The following is a 22,600-nucleotide window of genomic DNA, read 5'->3' as shown; positions in this document are numbered from 1 at the left end:
GAGCAGCAGAAATGGTGCCAAGAGGGTTGGTTTTCTCGGGAAGATCGAGGAAATCCACCAGTGGAAATCACTGGGCGAAATGGTAAATACGGTGCCAAATGCTTCTTAACCCCAATAGGACCCATGTCGGGACTGCCTCCTCCATGTGAAATGCAAAATGTCTTGTGAAGGTTAAGGTGACAAACATCAGCTCCAATAAAACGAGGGCTTGTTAACCCAATCTAAGCATTCATTTTAGCCCCTTCCATGTAGACTTGACTGCCATTTTCATGAATAATCTTGCCGATCTCATCAATGCCTTCTTCATAGACTCCATGAGTTAAAAGATAGGTAACCGTGAGAGCAACCAAGTTGTCATTGTTTTGCTTCTGCATCATTCCTGTCTCAACACACGACACGAATCCTGGGAAGAGCAAGTTCCGTGAGCTGGCCACTAGCGTGTGCGCTTCCTGGCAGATGTCCGAGTCTGGGCTGGACATTTGGTCGAACACCTTGAGCGCGTCGAGGGCCACCAACTTCAGGATCGACTTAGTATCTTCCACCTGGGTCACCATGCAGAGGCTCCTCACCGGCACCGACCCCCTGGGAATGGCGGCGGCCTTATGGAGGAAGCCCATGGTGAACCAGCGCTTCCTGGCGTACGCGTCGAGGTCCCGCTCTTGTAGCTTCATGGCGTCGACTAGGACCGGAACGCTTCCTCTCCAAAACGTTGCATGGTCGGGAGCGGTGCAGGTGGCGGAGGCATAGAGGCGGTCGGCATAGGAGGCGCATTGTGCCTTGCCCAACGTGTGCACACGGGGCAGCACGTCGAGGACGGCTGTGGCGTGCAGCTTGGATTCGTCGTAACCGGCGGGTTCGATGGTCACGAACACGGAGTCATCCGCGACTCCGGAGTTGGCACGGGCCGGCGCGGTGTCGATGCTGGGCTCGTCGATGGAGGCGATGGGGAGGACGAATCTCGTGGGGTTGCCTGACGGAGCGAGGTCCTCGTCACCGAAGAATCCACCCCAGTTGTCGACGGTGACGGATGGTCTCATGCGGTACTGCTCGCCGTCGAAGCACCCGCCCCAATTGTCGGCGACGACGGATGGCGACTCGTAGTACTGCTCGCTGTCGTCGAAGCACCCGCCCCAGTTGTCAGCGACGACGTCGGCCCCAACATCCACAGACGGGGTCGCGAGCGCGTCCGCGGTGACGGTGTTGAGCAGCGCGTTGGGGTCGGTGGAGGCGACGAGCGCTTTGACGGAGTCGTCCGCGGCTCTAGAGTTGGCAGGGCCCAACACGGTGGTGTTGTTGCAGATGAGCGCAAATGCGACCGATGGGTCATCCTGCGGCTCCATCGTCGGCGGAGGCGAGAAGCGTCGGTCCTAGTGAGCCTCCCACTCGTCGAACCTTCGGTTGAACTTGTCGAGGATGAGCTTGAAGTTGAGAGTCATGGTGTTGACAAATTGAAGCTGAGGATCGAACGCCTCTGATACCAATTGTTAGGAACACACAAGCGGAGTGTATTGATTCGACTCGATAGTAGCAATTACAACAGGAGTTACAGCAGGGAATAGTATTGGAAAAGAGATAAGGAAGGGGAGGATAACTTGAGCAGGAAGAAGAACTTCTTATGTTTGTTCGTGCCTCCGTCAAGCCACAACCGAAACACTAAGGGTCTGTTTGGTTCGCTACCTAACTTGCCACACTTTGCCTAACTTTTCTGCCTAAGGTTAGTTCTTCAATTCGAACGACTAACCTTAGGCAAAGTGTGACACAGTTAGCCACGAACCAAACAGGCCCTAAATACGTCCTCGGGTCCTGAAGCCGCACATTCGCTTTGCTCTTCCTCGGCCCGTCTTTACTCTTCCTCGGCCCGTCTTTGCCTTCCTGGGCCGGCCCACTTTCATCATTAGCCACACACGCTTCCTGTAGACCATCCCTGCAGCTGCTGACATCAGGGTGTACAAGAACCTGCGGGTGTGCGGGGATTGCCACGAGTTCTTCAAGGGGCTGTCGGCCGTTGTGAGGAGGGCGCTAGTAGTCAGCAGGGCCGAGGAAGGGCGCTAACTTGCCACATCAGCTGCTGACATCAGGGCGCTAGTAGTAAGAGAGGAAGAAGAGAGGAGAGAGCTCACCGGAACACCTTACGAGCGGGCGGCGGCGACAACCAGTACTGACGGCTGACGGCGAGTGGACGGACGACGACTGATTGGGACGGAGGAGGCTTAAAGGTTCTCTCTAGCCGTTAATCAAGATTTTGAGTCTATTTCGTCGGCTGCGCGTATTGTATATTTTCATATCGTCGAATCCCTTTTCAACGCCTCCGTTTCGATGAAGTCGAATGTGCCGTGTTTTATAATGGTATAAATCTCCTAAACACAAGGAGAAGAGAGCTGCCCGCATCCGCGCCGCGCTGTTGAGAGGAGGGAGACGCGAGGAGGAAGAAGCAGGCAAACAAAGCAGAAGCTCCGTCCCATCCCCGGCAGTCCCCTCCATCCAAGTGATTTCAGGTATCAGCTACCGAGAAACGGAGAAGGTGACCGCACCTCACGCAATTCGCCCCCGCCCCGCCGTCCTTTCCCTCCTCTAGGGTTGTCTTGTGGGTGCCTCTGCTTCCCACCCTAGGGGCAGGTCCAGGGCCGGTCCTTCTTCTCGCCCCGCCCCCGCTGCTCTCTTCTCTGCTGCTAGAGTTAGGTTAGTGTTCGGCGCTGGGGGGAGGGGCGTCCTCCTCCCTCGCCGTCGCCGCCAATGCCTCCCGGCGGTAGGCGCGGCGCCAAGCAGCGGCCCAACTGGACCAGGGAACCCCAGCTAGGTGACCTCGTCCTCGCCAAGATCAAGGGGTACCCGCGTTGGCCAGCTAAGGTAAGGTTCCATCTTCCTACCCTCTTCTACTCGATCGTTATTGCTGCTTGTACTGCAACGCTAGGGTTTCACTACCTTCTCACCTCATCGCTTCTGTGTTTACTCCTATCGCTTCAGCTAATGCTCTACATTCTGTGTCTCTGCAGATCAGCAGGCCCGAGGAATTTAATCATGAGCCAACGCCAAAAAAGTTCTTTGTCTACTTCTATGGCACCGATGAGATGTAAGCTCTTTGCCCGGAAGCTGCTATCTTACTGTTATTTCCCGCTATATATTGCGAACTGCCATTCTTGCAACTCATCAATTAATTCCCTATAGGTTACGCCCATTTGTCGTATATGCATTGCCTAAAACTGTCACTCTAGAATCTAGATTACTTATTACATTTTTAATAACAAAAGCGTCAAGCCTGGCCAGCCAACCTGTACGAATTGCAGGGCCAGCCTCTTGCTTTTCTACTCTGTTTAGTATTCCATGTTTAACACGTTGCAAGCCTGAATTCGGGGTTTGCTCTTCACTACTGATCGGGATTAGGTCTCTCTGTCTCTGGTCATTCAATGAGTCACAAGGGGCATGCAGTTCCCCAGTAGCATTGTTTTGCTCAGATAACTAGATGGTTCAGGTCACGACAAGGTGAGGTCAATACCTGCAATCTATTGTCCCAACTGTCAAATTTACAATTTTTGCACACCTCTGACCTCCCAAGCATTCTCTAGCTTAGCCACATGTGGGTTTGATAGCGAACCATGTATTTTGCAGTTATTGGGAGAATATAATCCTTTATCTTTCTATCTTCTTTTTCTTTGGCAAAATGCCGTTTATACATGAACCTATTAAAGAAAGATGCAAATTTAGAGAAGCAGAGCTTTGAGTGTATGGTTCCCAATCCTGACTATTCTCATTTTCCCATAGGTGGATAGGAGTAAATGGTTGTACATATACTTTGTCTTTATCTGACTAGTTTCTCTTATACGGTTAGATAATGAATTCTCTGGATGTATCAAATCAACCCATTATTTTAAATTCTAAAAACACGTACAATTTTAGTGTGGATGTAATGTTGCTTGCTGCTGTCTGCTTGGCCAGTCATGTGGCATGGTTTGTGTTATAAGGACGAGAGACAAAAGCATTTGTTACTAGAAATTGCTTCTTGAAATATCCTCACTTTGTCGCTTTAAGTTTCTCAGTTTGGTTACTCCATAAAATGCCCTGGATCATTCCTAATGGTTATATTTTTTCTAAAGTAACACCAAGAATGGTTTTCATTTCTTTGTAGTTTGTACCTCGATTCTGCTAATGCTTGACAGAGTTCATTTTTTTTAACTTGGTGTTCTTTAGCTGTTTTCCACGTTATCCTTTATGCATACAATGTTCGATAATGTTGATAGTGAATTACTGTTATAGGAGTTATTAATTACTCGATGAATGCATTGAGTTGCATTAATTTGTAATATGATCATGAGCGCCTAATAAATCCTTTACTGCCTTTTCCTTGCTATGATAATCACTTGTTTTGATGTTGTTGCCTCTGCTCTCTTACATATCTGTCTTTTCCTTGCCATGATCACTTTGTTGCTAATGATTGAATATCATCCTGCAGTGCTTTTGTACCGCTGGCAGATCTTGAGGAATTTACTGAGAAGACAAAGAATGATCTGTTAGACCGAGCTCCAAATATGAAAGTTAAAAGAAAATATGTTCAAGTATTTAATGATGCTGTGGAGCAGATCTGCAAGGCCTACAATGAGTTGCCAAAAACATCTGAAGCTGCAAATGGAGCATTGCCTGATCAGAGTGAAAAGCCTTCAGAGCACCTTGTGAGGTCACAGGATGTTGGTGAGATTCCAGGATTGGGACAAATGGAAGGTGATAGCCCTACTGATTACTCGCATACTTCAGCGAAAAGGCCAGGGACCGAGGAGGATGTCAAAGATGATGGTCATGAAATATGTGATCATTCTTTAGCAGTTTATCAAAAGAAAACATCTTTACTAGAGGATCCTAAGCATCCCATGACAAAGAAGTCTGCTGCATCCAAGTCTTCTCTTGACATTTACATGGAACAGGAGCATTCACCAACATCTGTCCGTGCTGAAAGGGAGGCTGAAGAGGTGAAAATTGAAAAAGAGAGCTGTCCCCTAGATGGTTTTATTTTGGAACCTAACTTGGAGGTAGTTTGTGCCCTTGAAGTGCCAAAGAAATCTAAATCCAACAAGCCGTTGAGGAATGCTGAAAGGAAGGAAAACAAACGTGCTGGTATTGGTAGCCCTATTGAAAGGATTGTTGCTGAGGCTGCATCTGATGTTGTATTAAACATGAGTGCTGACAAAGAGAGCAGAGAATTTAAGAAGTCAAAAATCATGACAAAACAATCACTAACTACTGATTCAGAGAAAATGGATTATAATAAAATTGTGCATGGCGGGCCTGACGAGCAATTGACTGGAAAATCATCTGCAGGGTTTTCTTCCAATAAGAAATCGCTGCCAGATAGTGGGCAGCACAAGATGGACAGTAGTGCTGATACACGTCCGGGAAAAAAGCCAAGGCTTATGGACAGGGCTGGTGAAACAGATAAGACAGTTGACAAGAGTGAGATGAAGTCAAACATTGATTATGGAAAGCATTATGCTGTGAAACATGAGCGGCCTACCTCTATGGAAACGTGTAAAAACACGATTCTTAAGACCAGTACCAGCGATGATAGGGCACTGAGATCAGGTGGTGTTGTATCACCCATATCAAGGCTTCATTCTGAGGTCATGGAACCAGCATGTGGTTCTGTGACACTGTCAACTGTTGCTGATTCTGTTAAAAAGGGTTCCAGCATGAAGGAGGATGCCTCACGTGTTGATAGGCAATTGGTGAAACCTAAGAGAAGAGCATGTCGTTTTGATGAAGATGAGGATGAAGGACAGCGAACACCACTTCATAGAACTTCTGCTAAATCTCTCTCTACACATATAGTCCCAACTGAGAAAGCAGGTATTCGGGGAAAATTTTCTTCTCATGTTGGCAATGTTTTTGGAAAAAAGTTAGGCCCTGCAAGAGAAGAGAAATCAAGGAGTGTTAGGATGTCACCTGTGAAGCATGAGCCAATTTTTTCTTCACCGAGTCAGGATAAAGTGCATGCTAGACACCAGGTAGTCGAGAAAAGACTGATCACAGGGTTGGTTGAGACTCCTGCTGTCATTGGTAACAAAATGAGCCTGGTTGATGGCAAATCCTCTGCTCAAGTAAAAATGCCGGCATCCTCTGAGGTGAAGAAACTTCGTAGTAGTTCTTCTAAACCATCACACCTAACATCTGGGAACTCCCATTCCCGAAACTATCCTGCCCCAGAAAAGATCCCCTTGCTGCCCCAACCAGAAGAAACAAAGGCTAAATCTAAGCTAGCTACGTCTGTTGAGCATAAGGTGGGCACCACTTTGTCAACTGAACAGAGTGGGAAGCGGGATCACTTGAAAGAGGAAAGGTATACTGCTTTGAGTTTTGGACTTAACAAATTTCTTTCTGATACTTATCTCTTTGTGTTCAAACAGTTTTAGCTGCACACGTTTATAGTTTGTGGTTTTCTCTTATGCAGATCCAGTTATGTTGATAAAGCAGTTTCTTCTGAACCTAACCCTGGCTCGGCCAAGTCAATAAAACATCTTATTGCAGCTGCCCAAGCAAGGAGGAACCTTATGGCTTCTGTTCATGCAAAATTTGATGGGTCTTCGACTGATAATGCTGATATTACGTCCACACCATATGGTTTGCCGGGACTAAGCCCTAGTCCTGTTTTCCGCATTCCATCCCCACCCAGAATTGCTTTTCCCGGGAGTCCTGGTCAACGTATTCTGAAAAGCCCAATAGAGTTTGACAATGGTCATGGAAAGAGTCCCAAATCTAGGCAGGCCAGCGGTTCACCTAGTGGTGGTACTGATGCAGCTATTGCTCGTGATGCTTTGGAGGGAATGATAGAGACTTTATCGAGGACAAAGGATAGTATAGGACGTGCAACACGCCATGCAATTGAGTGCTCTAAATATGGCATTGCTGGAGAGGTTTCTCTCTCTCTCTCTCTACACACACACATGCCATTTGCATCACTGTTTCATCGTTTTTTCACTATCCTTATTATTTCTCTTCCAGATTGTCGAGCTTCTCATACAGAAATTGCAGAGCGAGCCTAATTTTCATCGCAGAATTGACCTCCTTTTTCTTGTAGATTCCATAACACAGTGTTCTCATTCTCAGAGAGGTAAATTTATTTATAAGTATTATGTTAATCCTGCTCTTAGAGCTATCTTTTGCCCAAGAGTTATTCTTTGAATTCTGAAATGCTCAGGAGTTGCCAGGGCTTCATATGTTCCCACTGTTCAAGCGGCATTGCCTCGTCTTCTCGGTGCTGCTGCTCCACCTGGAGCTGGTGCTCGTGAAAACCGGCGCCAGTGCCTTAAAGTATTGGACATTGTTACTGATTCTGGCTCCCCCCCCTCCCCAAAAAAAACAGTGGGTCACTTGGCTGCCTGGCTTTGTAGGTTTTAAGATTGTGGCTTGAGAGAAAGATTATGCCAGAAGACATACTCCGGAAGTACATGGGCGACATTGAGGTGCCAAATGATGATACTAGCACTACTTTAATGTTGAAGCGACCATCCCGTGCTGAACGTTCTGTAGACGATCCTATTAGGGAGATGGATGACATGCTTGTTGATGAATATGGAAGGTATTGTGGACTTGATATACCATTTACTAGATCAATACATCATTTTACTGTTTTTATTTTTCTAGCTTGAGATATAACTTCTGGTGGATCCATATGGTCAGTATTTTGAACCTTTAACAGTTTTTTTATAATGTTAGTATATCATGACCGGATAAATAGCTTAAACCTACATTTCAGGTTCCCTTGGTTAGAATATGCCGGGGAGTAATAATCATGCCAGTCCCATATTGGAATTGGCACATATGATGCAGTTTCACAAGTTCACATGCACTAAGTTGATGTTTTCTATCATCAGTTTAAAGAACTCAAGAAACACATCAGTGCCAGTACCTACCACACGTATGCATGGCTTTATTTGTATCAATATCTTAGAATAAAGTTGTTATGTTGTGTTGTGGAACCTAAAATAGGCTATGGTAATGTCAAATGCTTTGACTAATGACTACATTAATCCCTGCTATTAAGATCTTCAAAATACGGCTTATGCTAAGGTAGTCTTACATGACCAGGGTGCTTATGTTCCAAAGTTTGTGGATTTTAGTATGAAGCTCAGTGAACTTGCTATTATGAAGTAATGACATGCTTCGAACTAATGAAGTAACTCCCCATATCTGATGCTTTCCTGACCATCTTTTGTTTTTGTTTTTCTTATAAATCAGAGTTCCCAGTACTTTTGTGTGCCTCTGTGTCGTATTATCTTTATCCAACTTACCAGGCATTATTTTGATGTATGTTTCTTGGTTTTTCTGTTCTCAGCAATGCAACTTTTGAGCTTTCTGGAATTTTATCATCAAAAGTGTTTGAAGATGATGAAGACTTCCCTAAAAATAATGGGTCATCACCATTTGTTTCACAGGCACGGCCTGTTGAAAATGATGTCATACGAAAAACTGAAGATACTATTGCTCCAGTATATGTTGAGGAACACATTATTATAGTAGAGAATGTAACTACTGATGCTGCTATGGAAGATGCTTTAGAGTTACCAGGCAACAAACAACAGACTGATGGAGCTGTCCTTATTGAACACGACTCTATTCAAGATCCAGGTTCAGAGCAGGCAATTGACCAGAATGACTTTCCCTCTCTACCCGATGGCCCTCCACCGCTTCCGTCAGATTCACCACCACCTCCACCTCCTTTGCCTCCTTCACCACCACCTGTTACACCGCCGCCTCCGCCACCACCTCCACTTTCTCCAGCTTCACCACCTCCGCCACCACCTCCCCCACTGCCATCTGGACCACCTCCTCAGCCTGCTCCACCACCTCTGGCAACCCAGGTCACACCTCTTCCTTCTATTCCTCCGCCTGTTCCTTCATCTCCACCATCATTGAGTTATCAGCCTCCAGCTCCTGAGTACTTTGTGACGGCCAATGTAATAATTTTCCTAACTTGCTTACATATCATGACATGTTCTTGTTTAGATTGTAAAAAAGACTTGTGCTGCAGGGTGATCAATTAACCCAGATGACAGGAAATATATTGATTCAAGCTATTGGAAATGCAACAACCTTCATTCCTAGTGGACCAGTTAATGGACAAGCTGCGGTTAATTTTGTTACTTCGATGCAGGCAGAATATGGAAACAATAACATATTTATGGCACCACAAGCTTCTAATGGTAATTACCAGTTTCGGCCCACTGGTGTACCTTTTCAGCAAGGGAATTTCAGTGCCTTTCCATCTGCACAAACACATCCAGTTCAACCTCACTCTCACATGGCACACATGAATCCCATGGGCCAACAAGCTGTACCACCCACGCTCAATCCTTATGCTGTGCAGTCATTTCCAAACAGTCAGAGCCATTATCCATCCGAGGAACATTGGCGGATGGCATCTGGTAACTTCAGCCCAGATGGCCAGCATAATTGGCTAGCCGGTGGCGGAGCATTACCTTGCTCAGAAGGGCCATATGTGCAGGATGGTATGTGTTCTCCCATAAGCTGTTTAAGAGTTATTTTGCATCAACGTTTGGACTGACACTAATAGTAAAATTCTCATGTAGGATATTCAAGGTCAAACATTGACAGATCTTCAATTAATCCTATGAACCATCAACATACTGTTCTGAATCATTTGCCGTATGGAGCACCACTACCAGGTCTTTGAGTTCTTAATAGTTTATGGTTGTGTTCTTGAGGGCTGTTCTTTCATATGAATTTACTTAGGGGCCGTTTGGATCTCTTCATTTTGAAGGAATTGGAATTAACTTAATAGAATATGTTATTTGAAATTTGACATTCCACCACTTTGGAAAGTTTAGATATAAGCCTATGCCTATCCTAAATTCACAGGATGAGGGATGAAAATTGATTTTATGTATCACTAGTCTTTGTTTCTACTCTACAACTTAAACACGCTTTTTGGCTCACCTCCCCTATAGTAAAAATGTAGCACATAAATATCTCTCTCATATGACCAACAGTAGTATATAAATATATTTGGTGTAAAACCATATTAGCTTAATTGATCTATGCCTAAATTACGACTATTGGAATAGAATTCATTTCCAAGGATCCAAACGGGGCCTTAATGTCTTTTTTTTAAAGATACACTGATAGTCAGCCCCGTCAATTCCAGTGTGCTGCAATGGGAGCCTGTCATTATTCTTGTGGATTTATAGTGAGAAAACAGATGTGTTGGGTGATCTATATATTTCCTTATGGTTTTCTCAAGCTGTTTCAATTCTTCTTTTGACAGGCCATGTTCCGCAGATGCTACCAGCCAGGTCTGATGTCCACACTCTTAATTGCTGGAGGCCCTCTTGATAGAGTTGTAAACTGAACTTCTTTATGGTACTCTTCCCTTTTGCTCTTTGTGTTCTTTTATATTTTCCTCTGAGTCATCCTTCTTGTAGACATTTGTCTTTAGATTCTCTCATCTATATTCACCCAACTGAACTTTTCTCAAATTGTTGCTCTTGTGCAGGTTTTAACGTGGAAAGCTCAGAACACTGGAGGCAATTTGAATTGAGTGCAACAATTCATGGCTTTGTTAGTCTGTGAGATGCACTTGCCTCATTGCCTGGGTGTAACGATGAGATCTGCCATAGTATATGGAATGGACATTTTACAATGTAACTAGTCTTGGCAACAGCATCCAGCAGACTAATCTCTCTTAGTGTAAGCTCATGTTTCACTTTCACATGACACAAATGTTCTCAGTTTCTTAGTTGTTGCTTCCGGTATGGATCAGGACTGCAAACTGTTCTTATTGTATCTTGCTCAGACGTGCATTAGTTATAAACAGAGGTCTGATAGTAAATACTGGGAACTTATATCTATCTATGTCATGGCATTTTTTCGTGGCGACTTTTATTTTTTATGGCTCATTTTTCTCTTAACTGTTGTGCTCAATTTGCGACACTCATCCCAAATTTCAATTAGCTAATCACATCTAATCTAACTATAATAGAAGCATCAACTGCCGATATATATATATATATATATATATATATATATATATATATATATATATATATATATATATATATATATATATATATATATATATATATATATATATATATATATATATATATATGTGTGTGTGTGTGTGTGTGTGTGTGTGTGTGTAAAGTGCTGTACGTTTGGCGTGTACAGACTAGAATTGTGCTTAGCCAATTATAGGGTAACATGTACATCAGGGCCCCTTGGTACACTGAAATCAGTACGAGAGAAAGTTTTGATTCTGTTTGGACAGCGAATATGTGATAATAATTAAGAGCTCTAGTTTATTTGTGTTTCCAAAGACTGCTGATAGAGTGGTACATGTGGGAACACTGGTTTAGTTATTTTCCCCCTAAATTTAGTTTGTTGTCTATCTTGATTCCATAAAGTAAATTAGAATAATATATATATCTGCATGAGGGTGAGCTGGTGTGAAATTAGTTTAGATGCATTTATAGAAATATTCTGTTCTTTTTCAGTCAAATGATAAGTATGACAAGGAAATGTCTTTCTCATTTGTCCATAGAAGAAATTCTTGTGGCTGCCATTAGATGTTTTAATTGTGTTGAGCTGTGAGTTTTGATGTATGATCTTATGAAGCCATCTTCTTTGACTAAATCTTTTTTTTTAATCTTTGTGACAGGTCTGAAGAACGATAGCCGAACGATGACAGGGTTTGATTTGTTGATGCGTCGTTTTGGTTCTCACCCGAGCCAGTTTTTGAAGTGAAAGCAATAATAATGTTGTTGGTGCACCGCTGAGGTGTTTAGGTTTTACTGCTGGTTTGGTGTTGGGTGATGGTTCCTATCATCTCACTAAACAAGATTGTTGACTGTACATCTGGGAGGGAGGTGATCTGGGATATTGAGGTGGGTATCATCATGTGACGGCGAGGCACTTGGTGCCAAATCGTACTGAATTTTGTTATCTGGGTCTCAGTCTGCTGCTTTTGTCCCGCCCGTATTCGTTTATTCCCGCAGGGGCAGGGGCAGGACCCTGTTGGCTGGCCAGGCCACATATCCTTTTTAGTCCCAAGCAAGTTGGAGAGCCACACAGTATATATTATATAAATAATAGTGAGACATATTTTTTTATGAGATTACTTAAAAGCAAATCATCTCTCGTCGTCGTGATACATGGTTTGTTTTCCTCTTTTCGTCGTCCTACTCCTGCCTTACCACAAGCAGGCACGGAAGGCTGCACGGGCAAGCATTTTGCTTATAAAGTTCAGGGTGCTGCAGATGTTGGCCAATTTCTAATCTTGATACATTATTGGCCGTGCACCTTGCATGATAAGCAGCACTTGTTCATGGGACCAAGTAGTTATCAACTCACTTTGTCAGCATGACATCTCTAATGTTTCCTTATGGGAGTGGTCTAGGAATAACATGAATCACAGTTTTGGTGTACAAGGGAGGGAGTTACTGAAAGCATCAAATACTGCAAGCTCTATGAGTTCTCATCCTGTCAATGCATACACTGTTTGAGGAAAGTAATGCATGCTTGCCAGAGTCACCTTTGGATGTACAAGACCATGGTCAACTCATGTTCGATTCGGTTTCTTGGCCATTCCGGTGAAATCTGTTATGTAAGCGGCTGATAATTTGCCAAGATGGAAGGCATCCTGTATGCAACCGGTTGGAAGAGCAAACCTAGTTAAGGCAGTTCTAACTGCAATACCAATCCACCAACTGATTGCCCTCGACCATTGACAAAATTAGAAGAGGATTTCTTTGGAAAGGCCGCAAGGACGTGAGAGGTGGTCATTGCTTGGTCAGCTGGAACAGGGTGTCCAGACCACATGATCTATGAGGACATCGAATTCATAATTTGAAAATTCTTGGTTGGGCTCTAAATATGAGATGACTATGGTTTAGGAAAACGCAACCAGAGCGATAAAGGTGTGATTTGGATATCAAAACTCAGCCATGTTTGCATGTTCAGTTGTCTCCCTCGTGAGGGATGGGTCTCAAACCTACTTCTGGACTGATCATTGGCTTCATGGACATGCCTTGTCTGATATGGTGCCTGCCAGCAGGGCCGTGCACGAGCATGTGCAGCTAGTTCGCATGAACAGGGTCCCCATTTTTTTGGGCCCCCAAATTTCTGGCCCATTAATAATACTATTTAGGTCTCGGTCATTAGAAATCTTGGAAATCCTGTCGGCGGTTACAGCACACACGATGTGGTGAATTTTTTCGCCTACCATGGACAGACATCTTTTTCGCCTGCCACCAGCGCACTGCTGCTCGTCGGGTGACGCCGCGATGACGTTCGTTTTGCTCGCTGCTATCGCTCAATAGCCCAGCAAGCTCCTGCCATCTTCAGTCTTACAAGATTGAATATATCGTTGAAGAATTTATTTTAAGGAACACAAAGAGAATGAAGTTGTTCAAATAAAATTTATATAACCAAGAGTTTAATAGGTATGCTTTTCATAAATTCCATTTCTATGTACACATTAAAATATTTATATTGTTTTCTTTACTTTTTAGTGATTTTGTGAGCAATGGCCTCTACTCAACAATTTCGTACATGGCTTTGGTTTTTGCTGGCACGACCCTACCAAAAAGAATCGTTAATAGCAGAACGATGAGGGATGCATTGGTACAAAATGGTTGGGTGAATGATATTTTTAGGAGTATGTCAACCCAAGCCTTCTTTGAGTTTTTCATGGTATGGGATCTTGTGCAAGGCTTTCAACTACAACCAGGAGTCCTAGACCAACATCGTTGGACCTCCTCTGCATCGGGTGATTATACTTCAAAATCTGCATATTACCGCTTCTTTAGGCCTTGTTCGGTTAGCTCTCAATCCATGTGGATTGAGCGGGATTGGATGGGTTTAAATCCCAAACAAGTCAAACTTCTTCTCAATTTTTTCCAATCCCATCCAATCCATGTGTTTTGGGAATAACCGAACGAGCCCTTAGTGGGAATGTCTTGTTTGAACCAGCACAAAGGATTTAGAAGAGCTGGGCGTCTCCAAGATGTAAATTCTTCATTTGGCTAGCTTTCCTAAATCGCTGTTGGACAGCAGACCGTCTGGCCCGCCGAGGTCTGTACCATCTTGAAAAGTGACTCCTTTGTGATTAAGAAGAGGAAACAATTCTCCAAATCTTAGTATAGTGTGTTTTAACTAGAGAAGTTTGGCATCACATCTTGTCTCTTATTGGGCTGCATCATCTCACCCCAAGAAATGATGAAATTCAGTTCTAGGACTAGTGGAGTAATTCTGAAATAGCAGTCCTTAAGCCCCAAAAGAAGGGTTTCAACTCAATTGTGATCTTAGTGGCTTGGTGGCTTTAGAAGCACCGGAACCCTTGTGTCTTTGAGAAGGACCCCCCAAACATCTCCAAGGTCATTCATGACATAAAGGAGGATGCTAGGCTTTGGTGTTTAGCAAGGGCTGCAGGCCTTAGATGCATGTGGCCATATTTCCTTTAAGTGGAAGGGTGTAGGTTGTTTCAGTTTCTATCTTTCGTGTAATTGCCTTTTAGTTCCCTGCTGCCTGTTCTTGGCGGCTTGTACTAGTCACTTGGACCTTTTTCTTCTTTTCTTAATATAATGATGCACAACTCTCTTGCGCATTCGAGAAAAAACTTGTAAGATATATGTATGGATAAGATAGGATCTATGCTAAATAAGAGAAAGAAATCAAATAATTGATACATAGCAAATGAAATAACTAACAAAAAATATATGCAATAGTGAGGATAGTTTGAAGAGCAAAACTATATAGAATAGAGATGGCAATGGGTACCCGTGATCCGATACCCGATGGGTATTTACTCCATTAGGGTATGTATATGAGTTAAATATTTGTCGGGGACCATAATTAGGGGTACCCTCAAGACTCCTAATTCTCAGCTGGTAACCCCCATCAGCATAAAGCTGCTAAGGCCTGATGGGTGCGATTAAGTCAGAGATCAGTCCATTCGAGCGACTCGATCACGCCTCGCCCGAGCCTAGCCTCGGACAAGGGCAGCCGGCCCCGGAGGATTTCCGTCTCACCCGAGGCCCCCCTCCGACGGCGTACATATTTCCGGCTCGCCCGAGGCCCTGCCTTCGCTAAGAAGCAACCCTGACTAAGTTGCCGCACCAACCGACCAAATCGCAGGAGCATTTAACGCAAAGGTGGCCTGACACCTTTATCCTGACGCGCGCCCCCCGGCAGAGCCGAAGTGACCGCCGTCACTTTGCCGCTTCGCTGACCGGCCTGACAGAAGGACAGCGCCGCCTGCGCCACTCCGACTGCAGTGTCACTTGACAGAGTAAGACTGACAGGCAGTCAGGCCCTGCCAAAGGCACCATAGGAAGCTCCGCTCCGCCCGACCCAGGGCTCGGACTCGGGCTAAGTCCCGGAAGACGGTGAACTCCGCTCCGCCCGACCCAGGGCTCGGACTCGGGCTAAGTCCCGGAAGACGGCGAACTCCGCTCCGCCCGACCCAGGGCTCGGACTCGGGCTAAGTCCCGGAAGATGGCGAACTCCGCTCCGCCCGACCCAGGGCTCAGACTCGGGCTAAGTCCTAGAAGACGGCGAACTCCGCTCCGCCCGACCCAGGGCTCGGACTCGGGCTCAGCCCCAGAAGACGACGAACTCTGCTCCGCCTGACCCAGGGCTCGGACTCCGGCTCAGCCCTAGAAGACGACGAACTCCGCTTCGCCCGACCCCAGGGCTCGGCTCCGCCCTGGCCTCTGCCGACGACCTCCGCCTTGCCCGACCCAGGGGCTCGAACTCGGCCTCGGCCATGGAAGACAGACTCGACCTCGGCTTCGGAGGAGCCTCCACATCGCCCAACCTAGGGCACAGGCCAGCCACGTCAACAGGAGGCGCCATCATCACCCTACCCTGAGCTGACTCGGGCCGCAGGGAACAGGACCGGTGTCCCATCTGGCTAAGCTCCGCCAGATAGGCAATGATGGCGCCCCACATGCTCCATGACGACAGCGGCTCTCAGCCCCTTACGGAAGCAAGAGGACGTCAGCAAGGACCCAACCGCTCCGACAGCTGTCCCTCCACCAGGCTCCGTCGCTCCTCCGACGGCCACGACATCACACCAGCTGGGTGCCAAAATCTCTCCGGCTGCCACATCGGCATGTACTTAGGGCGCTAGCTCTCCCCCGCTAGACACGTAGCACTCTGCTACACCCCCCATTGTACACCTGGATCCTCTCCTTACGCCTATAAAAGGAAGGACCAGGGCCCTCTTAGAGAGGGTTGGCCGCGCGGGGACGAGGACGAGACAGGCGCTCTCTTAGGGGCCGCTCGCTTCCCTCTCCCGCGTGGACGCTTGTAACCCCCTACTGCAAGCGCACCCGACCGGGGCGCAGGACGAACACGAAGGCCGCGGGATTCCCACCTCTCTCACGCCGGCCTCCGACCGCCTCACTTTCTCCCCCCTTCGCGCTCGCCCTCGCGCTCGACCCATCTGGGCTGGGGCACGCGGCGACACTCACTCGTCGGCCCAAGGGACCCCCCGGTCTCGGAACGCCGACAGTTGGCGCGCCAGGTAGGGGCCTGCTGCGTGTTGACGAACAGCTTCCCGTCAAGCTCCAGATGGGCAGTCTCCAGCAACCTCTCCAACCTGGGACGGTGCTCCGTTTTGGGAGTCTTGAGTTCATGTCCCTCGACGGCAGCTACGACATGATACTCCTTCCACCGCCGCTTGACAACGACAATGGCGGCCGACAGCCCGTCCGCCGGCGGCGGAATCGACGACGTCTTCCCCGCATGGTGGAAGAACAACCTCCGAGCTCGTCCCGCTTTCTTCCCCGCCGACGGAGGGGAAGGCGGGGCAGCCAAGGCCAAGCAGGAGGCAGCGCTTCGTCGGCTGTCGAGTAGCAAGCCGACAGCACCGGCACCCCAACGAGGGGCGCATCGGGTATCGACTTCGCGCCTAAGACGAAGACGAGCGCCGTCTCCCCGCGATACGCCAATCCCGAGCAAGCGGACGACGCCAGCGCGCTCGCGGAGAGCTTGCTGGGCGTCGCCCTCGTACCTGAGACGACGGTGTAGTCAGTCCTCGATGTGACTTCATCGCCACTCGTCGACCAAAAGGTACCGGCCGATTCCCATCCTACGTCATTTGGATTCAGCCTCAACCCGCCTAGCGACCTCGCTTTGGCGGACGCTCTCGTAGAGGCGGGTTCAAACCCTCTGGGGTTTCGCATGCGGTCGCCTTGGGACCGGCTGACGGACGTCTCGACCTACGGGCCCTCTGGGTCCGAGGAAGACGACGGGCCCAGCATCTGTTGGGATTTCTCTGGACTTGGCAACCCCAGTGCCATGCGGGACTTCATGACCGCGTGTAACTATTGCCTCTCCGATTGTTCCGACGGTAGCCGCAGCCTCGACGACGAGGGCTGCGGCCCAAGCCGCGAATGTTTCCACGTCGATCTAGGGGGTCCCTCCGAAGGCAATCATCTCGGCATGCCGGAGGATGGTGATCCCCCTAGGCCGGTGCCCCGTGTTGACATCCCACGGGAGCTAGCTGTGGTCCCCGTTCAGGCGGGGGGCCACGACCCACAGCTCGAGCAAATCCGCGGGGTGCAGGCCAGGCTCGATGAGGGAACAGGAGCGCTTGAGCCGATCCGCCGAGACGTCGGGCAGGCATGGGCGGGCCAACCCCCGGCCGGAGAAATACGTCACCTGCCCCAGGGCTTCCAGCACCGCGTCGCCAATGACGTCAGGGTCAGGCCACCACCCGCATCCAGTGGGGTCAGTCAGAACCTGGCTGCAGCAGCGATGCTTCTCCGCGCGATGCCGGAGCCATCAACCACCGAGGGTCGGCGAATCCAGGGGGAGCTCAAAAATCTCCTGGAAGGCGCTGCGGTCCGACGGGCCGAGAGCTCTGCCTCCCGAAGGCAGGGATACCCCTCGGAACCTCATGCCGCGACTTCCCGATTCATGCGGGAAGCCTCGGTCTACACCGGGCGCACGCGCAACACCGCGCCTGCAGCCCCAGGCCGCCTCGGCAACGAGCACCATCATCGCGACCGTCGGGCCCACCTCGACGAGAGGGTGCGCCGTGGCTATCACCCCAGGCGTGGGGGACGCTATGACAACGGGGAGGATCGGAGTCCCTCGCCTGAGCCACCCGGTCCGCAGGCCTTCAGCCGGGCCATCCGACGGGCACCGTTCCCGACCCGGTTCCGACCCGGTTCCGACCCCCGACTACTATCGCAAAGTACTCGGGGGAGACGAGACCAGAACTGTAACACCCCAGGTGTTACTCAGGGTGTCCATCCCAGGGTTACCCCTTTTACCCATCATCACATGAAGACTGATTTGGGCAAAGGATACCAAACTTGGAATTCTAGGTCCTAAGCAAGTGTAATCCACCTTGGATGTCATGCCCTAGCTTATCATGCACATCTAAGTGGGGATCTCCCAAAACCCTAAAGCAAAACCCCCCATAGGCAATGGGAACCCTAATTGAAGCCATGATCAAAAGATTATGTAAACCTTATGATCATGGTTTGGGCCAAATATAAAAGTTGTAGTACACTTAACAACCTACAATTAATAGTCAGGAAGTACCCCCAAAAAGTTTTCAGAAAAGCCCTAAACAGTTCACCTAAGATTGAGCACAAGGGAAAATTCAGTTTTTGCCTAAGTACAAAAACTAACCCTTGCACAAAGACTCCACATGTTCACCTTAATCCCCTTTTCAAAACCCTTCGACCCAATTGACAAAAGGGCGCCAAATTAACCCTAGAACACCCTGGAAAGAGATGACACCTATCCTAGGGCGCTAGACATGACTTGACACTCCTTTTGTCTCGGCTCGGGCTTGGCTGACACAGCAAACTTCTCCCCTCTCTATCTCTCTACCCCGACCATATCTCGACTTGGAACTCACAGCGAAAAGATAGGATTTGGAGCAGAGAAGTGACCGTACACAGTGACTTTGCCAAGATACGCACGCTATGGCGCTCTAATCGGCCGTTGAACCATGGCAGAAGCAAGCTTCCACGTGTTCGACGCGAGCTGGCATCCGGGGGCGCGCTCAGAGCACGCCCGTGCGCGAACCCCCGCGCACCCGCGGCCGCCCGTGACCACGCCCGCGCCACGGCTATAAAGCCCGCCCTAGTGCTTGGCTGCCTTCCCCGTTACCTCCTCCGTACTGCGCCGGACTCGCCCGAGCCAGCCATTAACTCCGGCGACCTCCCCGCGACCCGCCAGTGCCGCCCGAGAGCAACCACCGTGGCCAGCCCCTCTCCCGTCCTCCTCCGTTCGATCCAAGCCCTCAGAGAGCTTCCTGGTGAAGCCGTGAGTCTTGCTCAAGCTTGACCCGGGGACCCGCGTCACCGGAATAGCCCAATCGTGCTCACCGGAGTTCAAGAACCCGCCGGCGCACGTGGACCGGGTAAGCCCCTGCACCGTTTTCCAATTCCTTGCGCGTACGGCCTCTGTGTCACCCCGTGAAGCTCCTCGTGCACCCTAATTGATCTATGCCGCCGTGGTTTGGCCGGAGCAGGAGCCGCCGACGACTCCCGCCGCCTGTGCTCGTGGCCAGGGTAGCTCCGACCACCTCCGACACCGACCCGCACATCGGCGTGACCGTTGCGACCTCCCGGACGTCACTGACCACCCCGCCGGAGCTCTACTGCCGCCGGTAAGCCCCACCGCCGTAAAATGTACCACGGGCACTGTTTAAGCCGGTCAGGGAGCGCGGGTTAGATTTTAGTTAAGTCCAGGGGGCTTTGCGCAATGTCAGTGACTCAAGCCAATAGTGGACCAAGGGCTGTTCTGTGAGAAAAGAAAAGGAAAAACCCCAGGGACCTCGGCGTAAACACATTTTCTTTTTCTATTTTTGAATTTCTTTTCTTTTGTTATAACAGATAGCTAAGTAAATGCATAACTTGCAGAATAATCATCCAAAAATGTTCAAACCAATTTTGCTAGATTCAGAAATCTATGAGTTATCAAAGAAAAATAATAGAACCCATAGCTTCTGTATTTCTTTCTGAAGTTTAGAATTAAATAAGAAAACCACTCAAAACCCAATATTAGGAGGAAAAATAGGAATATTGCTTGACCAGGGCTAGAAAAATTTTGAGAAGCTTATATCTATCTACTAGACCAAGTAAAAATGTTAAACCCCTCTGTCCACTCCATTTAAGTTAATTTTACCCTTTATTCTAAAATATGCTTAAGGATAAGGAAAATAGAAAATGCAACTTAATTAATGAACCAGAGAGTACTTCTATTTTTGTTAAGTTACTTATTCAATATAGTTCACTGGAAAAATGTATCATACCCTGGTTTAGTACAAATTAAGGAGGATATCTTTTATTTTAATAAAACAAGGATAACTTAGAAAAAACCTACAAAAATGACCCCAAGGTAAAAACACCCCCACCCTTGGGATAACTATTGTTTTATCAGAGAGAACTTAGGAAAAATAAGAAATCTGCTGTTTGACATTTTTCAAATAATAATGTAGTAGAAAGTGCCTTTTTGACATTAAACTTGAGAAAATCATAACTAAATAACCACCCCTTAGTTTCCTATGATTTTTAGCACAAAGACCTATTATTACCAGAGGATGCCAACAAAAATAACCTTTAGGACAGAACCTACCCCTAACTAAGAGGTGTAGTGTGAAGTGGCCCATTTTGCCTAACTTTTGCTATTTTTATTTAAAGCCTAACCTTTATACTTTAAGCCTCAAATTCTTAAAACCAGCTAGAATAGCCAGTGACAACCCACTGTAATTTTTACAGAACTTTTGGAAATTATTAAAACCCTGTTGTAGTTCAACCTACACTAGAAACCCTAAATGGAAAGTAAAGAAAGGAAAATGGATAAGGGAATTTAAGGTCATACTAAAACCCTTGTAAAATGGTCTACTAAATTCTATAAAGACAATGCAAATTCCACTATGTTATCCTAAAGGAAAACCTAAGTCCAAAGGGTAATAAGTCTATCTATATACCACTAGAAGCCCCGCATGACTAAGAAACCCTAAGTTACTTCTTGGCTAGTTTCTTTAGCTTAATGATCTTAATCTTGCATAATCATGACATACATGTTCATTGCATTTCGATAGACTGTAATCTTGCTGACGGAGAGTACATCCTCGTGCCGGAGCAAGGAGCTGCTCAGGAGGTAGCCCCAGATCCAGCACCCGAGCCTGCACCAGAGGACCTGCCTGCCACTGCTTTGGAAGGCAAGCCCCGGTTTTATGCATAACCTGTTATTTATGCTATTTTACTTCACTTAATGATTGTAGGATTGATTGTGCACTTAAGTGTAGGAGTTGACTGAAACCCTAGTTGCATGATCTCAGGAATCCTATTGAGATGAATACTAGTATGCTAGGTCGAGTAGTTGCTTTATTTAAATAGGATCTCGGTAGAAGACGAGTGATTTTTCTAGCACTCGCGCGAGATCAGGAAATTGAGTGTACCCACTTTCACATTGTCATGATACTAGTTGGTGGGCAACCATCCATGGGGATTGGTTGTCTACGAGATGAAATTGGAATAAGGATTAAGGTGTGGTACCGTGTGTCAAGCGTTTGAACGTACTAAACACATACCGAGAAATATGGTAAATCGGTAAGCCTAGTACCTGAGTGAACCTGCCCGCAGACTTTACCCCTCACGCGACCTGAGACGAGGTCTCCCATTCCGGTTATGGTGGGTACAAGTGCGGCCACTGCACGACGGCCAGTCGGGGTCAGTGGGGCATTGTACGCCAAGGCGGTGAGCCCTGATCCGTTGCCAGGGAATCGATGGGGACGGTTGATATGTGTGGGGACGGAGTGCCCCTGCATGTCGTGTGTTTAGGTTTACCTTGCAAGGATAAAAACTCGATTCGAATCGTCTGCTTCTCGCAGTTAATGAGACTGCTTGATCCATGCTGCTACATTGAGTAATAAGTGGAAGTATGATGAGTTGAGATAAGATGTTGATTGTTAATAATGCTTGCTACCATGTATGAGTAGATAGTTCACTTTTAGCCTTAAGAGAGTCACACTTAATTTTGACTAAGTTAAAATCTTGATTTAGAAACTCAGCTAGTGCTTTTGGCAACCAAACCCCACAGCCAAACAGCTGCATGTCTAGAGGTAGAGGAGTAGACTCCTCACACCGGGTAAGTCTAGCTGAGTATTAGTATACTCAGCCTTGCTTGTGGCATAATTTTTTTACAGGTTCTCTGGAGGAGATGGTTGCTGGGATAACTTGGCCGTCCACCTTGCCACCGGGTTGGACTGTTGAGTGGGACCCTGCCTCAGCCGAGGAGGAGCATGAGGAGTGATGGGACAGGCTTCCCCATCTCTCTGTTTAATTACCGTTAGTTTTATTCCGCTGCACTTCGAACAATGATGGTTACTTTTGCAAAAACTCCGATGATGATGATGGTGATGTAATAATTTAACATTGTGACATGTATGGTTTTATGCTTTATTGTATTTGCTCTGTGACTCACCTTCGAGTGAGCTTGTGGTACTTGATCCTGTCAGTGGCCGTGTCGGACTAGATCCGAGGGATTGACGGGTTATTCCCATTTAAGTGTGGTCTAGCCTCTGAGGCGGGATTTGGGCACTTAAGTTGGAATAATTCGGGCAGTT

The 22,600-nt window shown here is 47.3% G+C and overlaps 1 protein-coding gene across 1 annotated transcript; it reads left to right on the top strand.

Moving 5' to 3' along the window:
• Window positions 1-2,339: 2,339 nt before the first annotated feature.
• On the top strand, window positions 2,340-12,133 carry LOC100384540 (ENHANCER OF AG-4 protein 2). Its single transcript, XM_008649973.4, has 13 exons — window positions 2,340-2,847; window positions 2,994-3,070; window positions 4,448-6,322; window positions 6,434-6,896; window positions 6,985-7,093; window positions 7,181-7,293; window positions 7,374-7,561; window positions 8,318-8,939; window positions 9,014-9,491; window positions 9,573-9,668; window positions 10,268-10,362; window positions 10,496-10,689; window positions 11,660-12,133. Exons 1-11 carry the CDS (start codon window positions 2,734-2,736, stop codon window positions 10,333-10,335), a joined length of 4,203 nt encoding a protein of 1,400 aa, XP_008648195.1. The 5' UTR covers window positions 2,340-2,733; the 3' UTR covers window positions 10,336-10,362; window positions 10,496-10,689; window positions 11,660-12,133.
• Window positions 12,134-22,600: the final 10,467 nt, after the last annotated feature.

This window comes from Zea mays, chromosome 6, assembly GCF_902167145.1.
Source record: "Zea mays cultivar B73 chromosome 6, Zm-B73-REFERENCE-NAM-5.0, whole genome shotgun sequence".
Classification (NCBI taxonomy): Eukaryota; Viridiplantae; Streptophyta; class Magnoliopsida; order Poales; family Poaceae; genus Zea; species Zea mays.
The sequence above is the reverse complement of the archived record's forward strand: the minus strand, read 5'-3'. Positions and strand labels throughout refer to the sequence as shown.

Bases quoted from the DNA above. Each gene is read 5' to 3' on its own strand.
- LOC100384540 (XM_008649973.4), top strand. From the start codon at position 2,734: ATGCCTCCCGGCGGTAGGCGCGGCGCCAAGCAGCGGCCCAACTGGACC. The intron at 6,323-6,433 runs GTATACTGCTTT...TCTCTTATGCAG, and splicing joins GATCACTTGAAAGAGGAAAG to ATCCAGTTATGTTGATAAAG. The intron at 7,094-7,180 runs GTAAATTTATTT...TGAAATGCTCAG, and splicing joins GTGTTCTCATTCTCAGAGAG to GAGTTGCCAGGGCTTCATAT.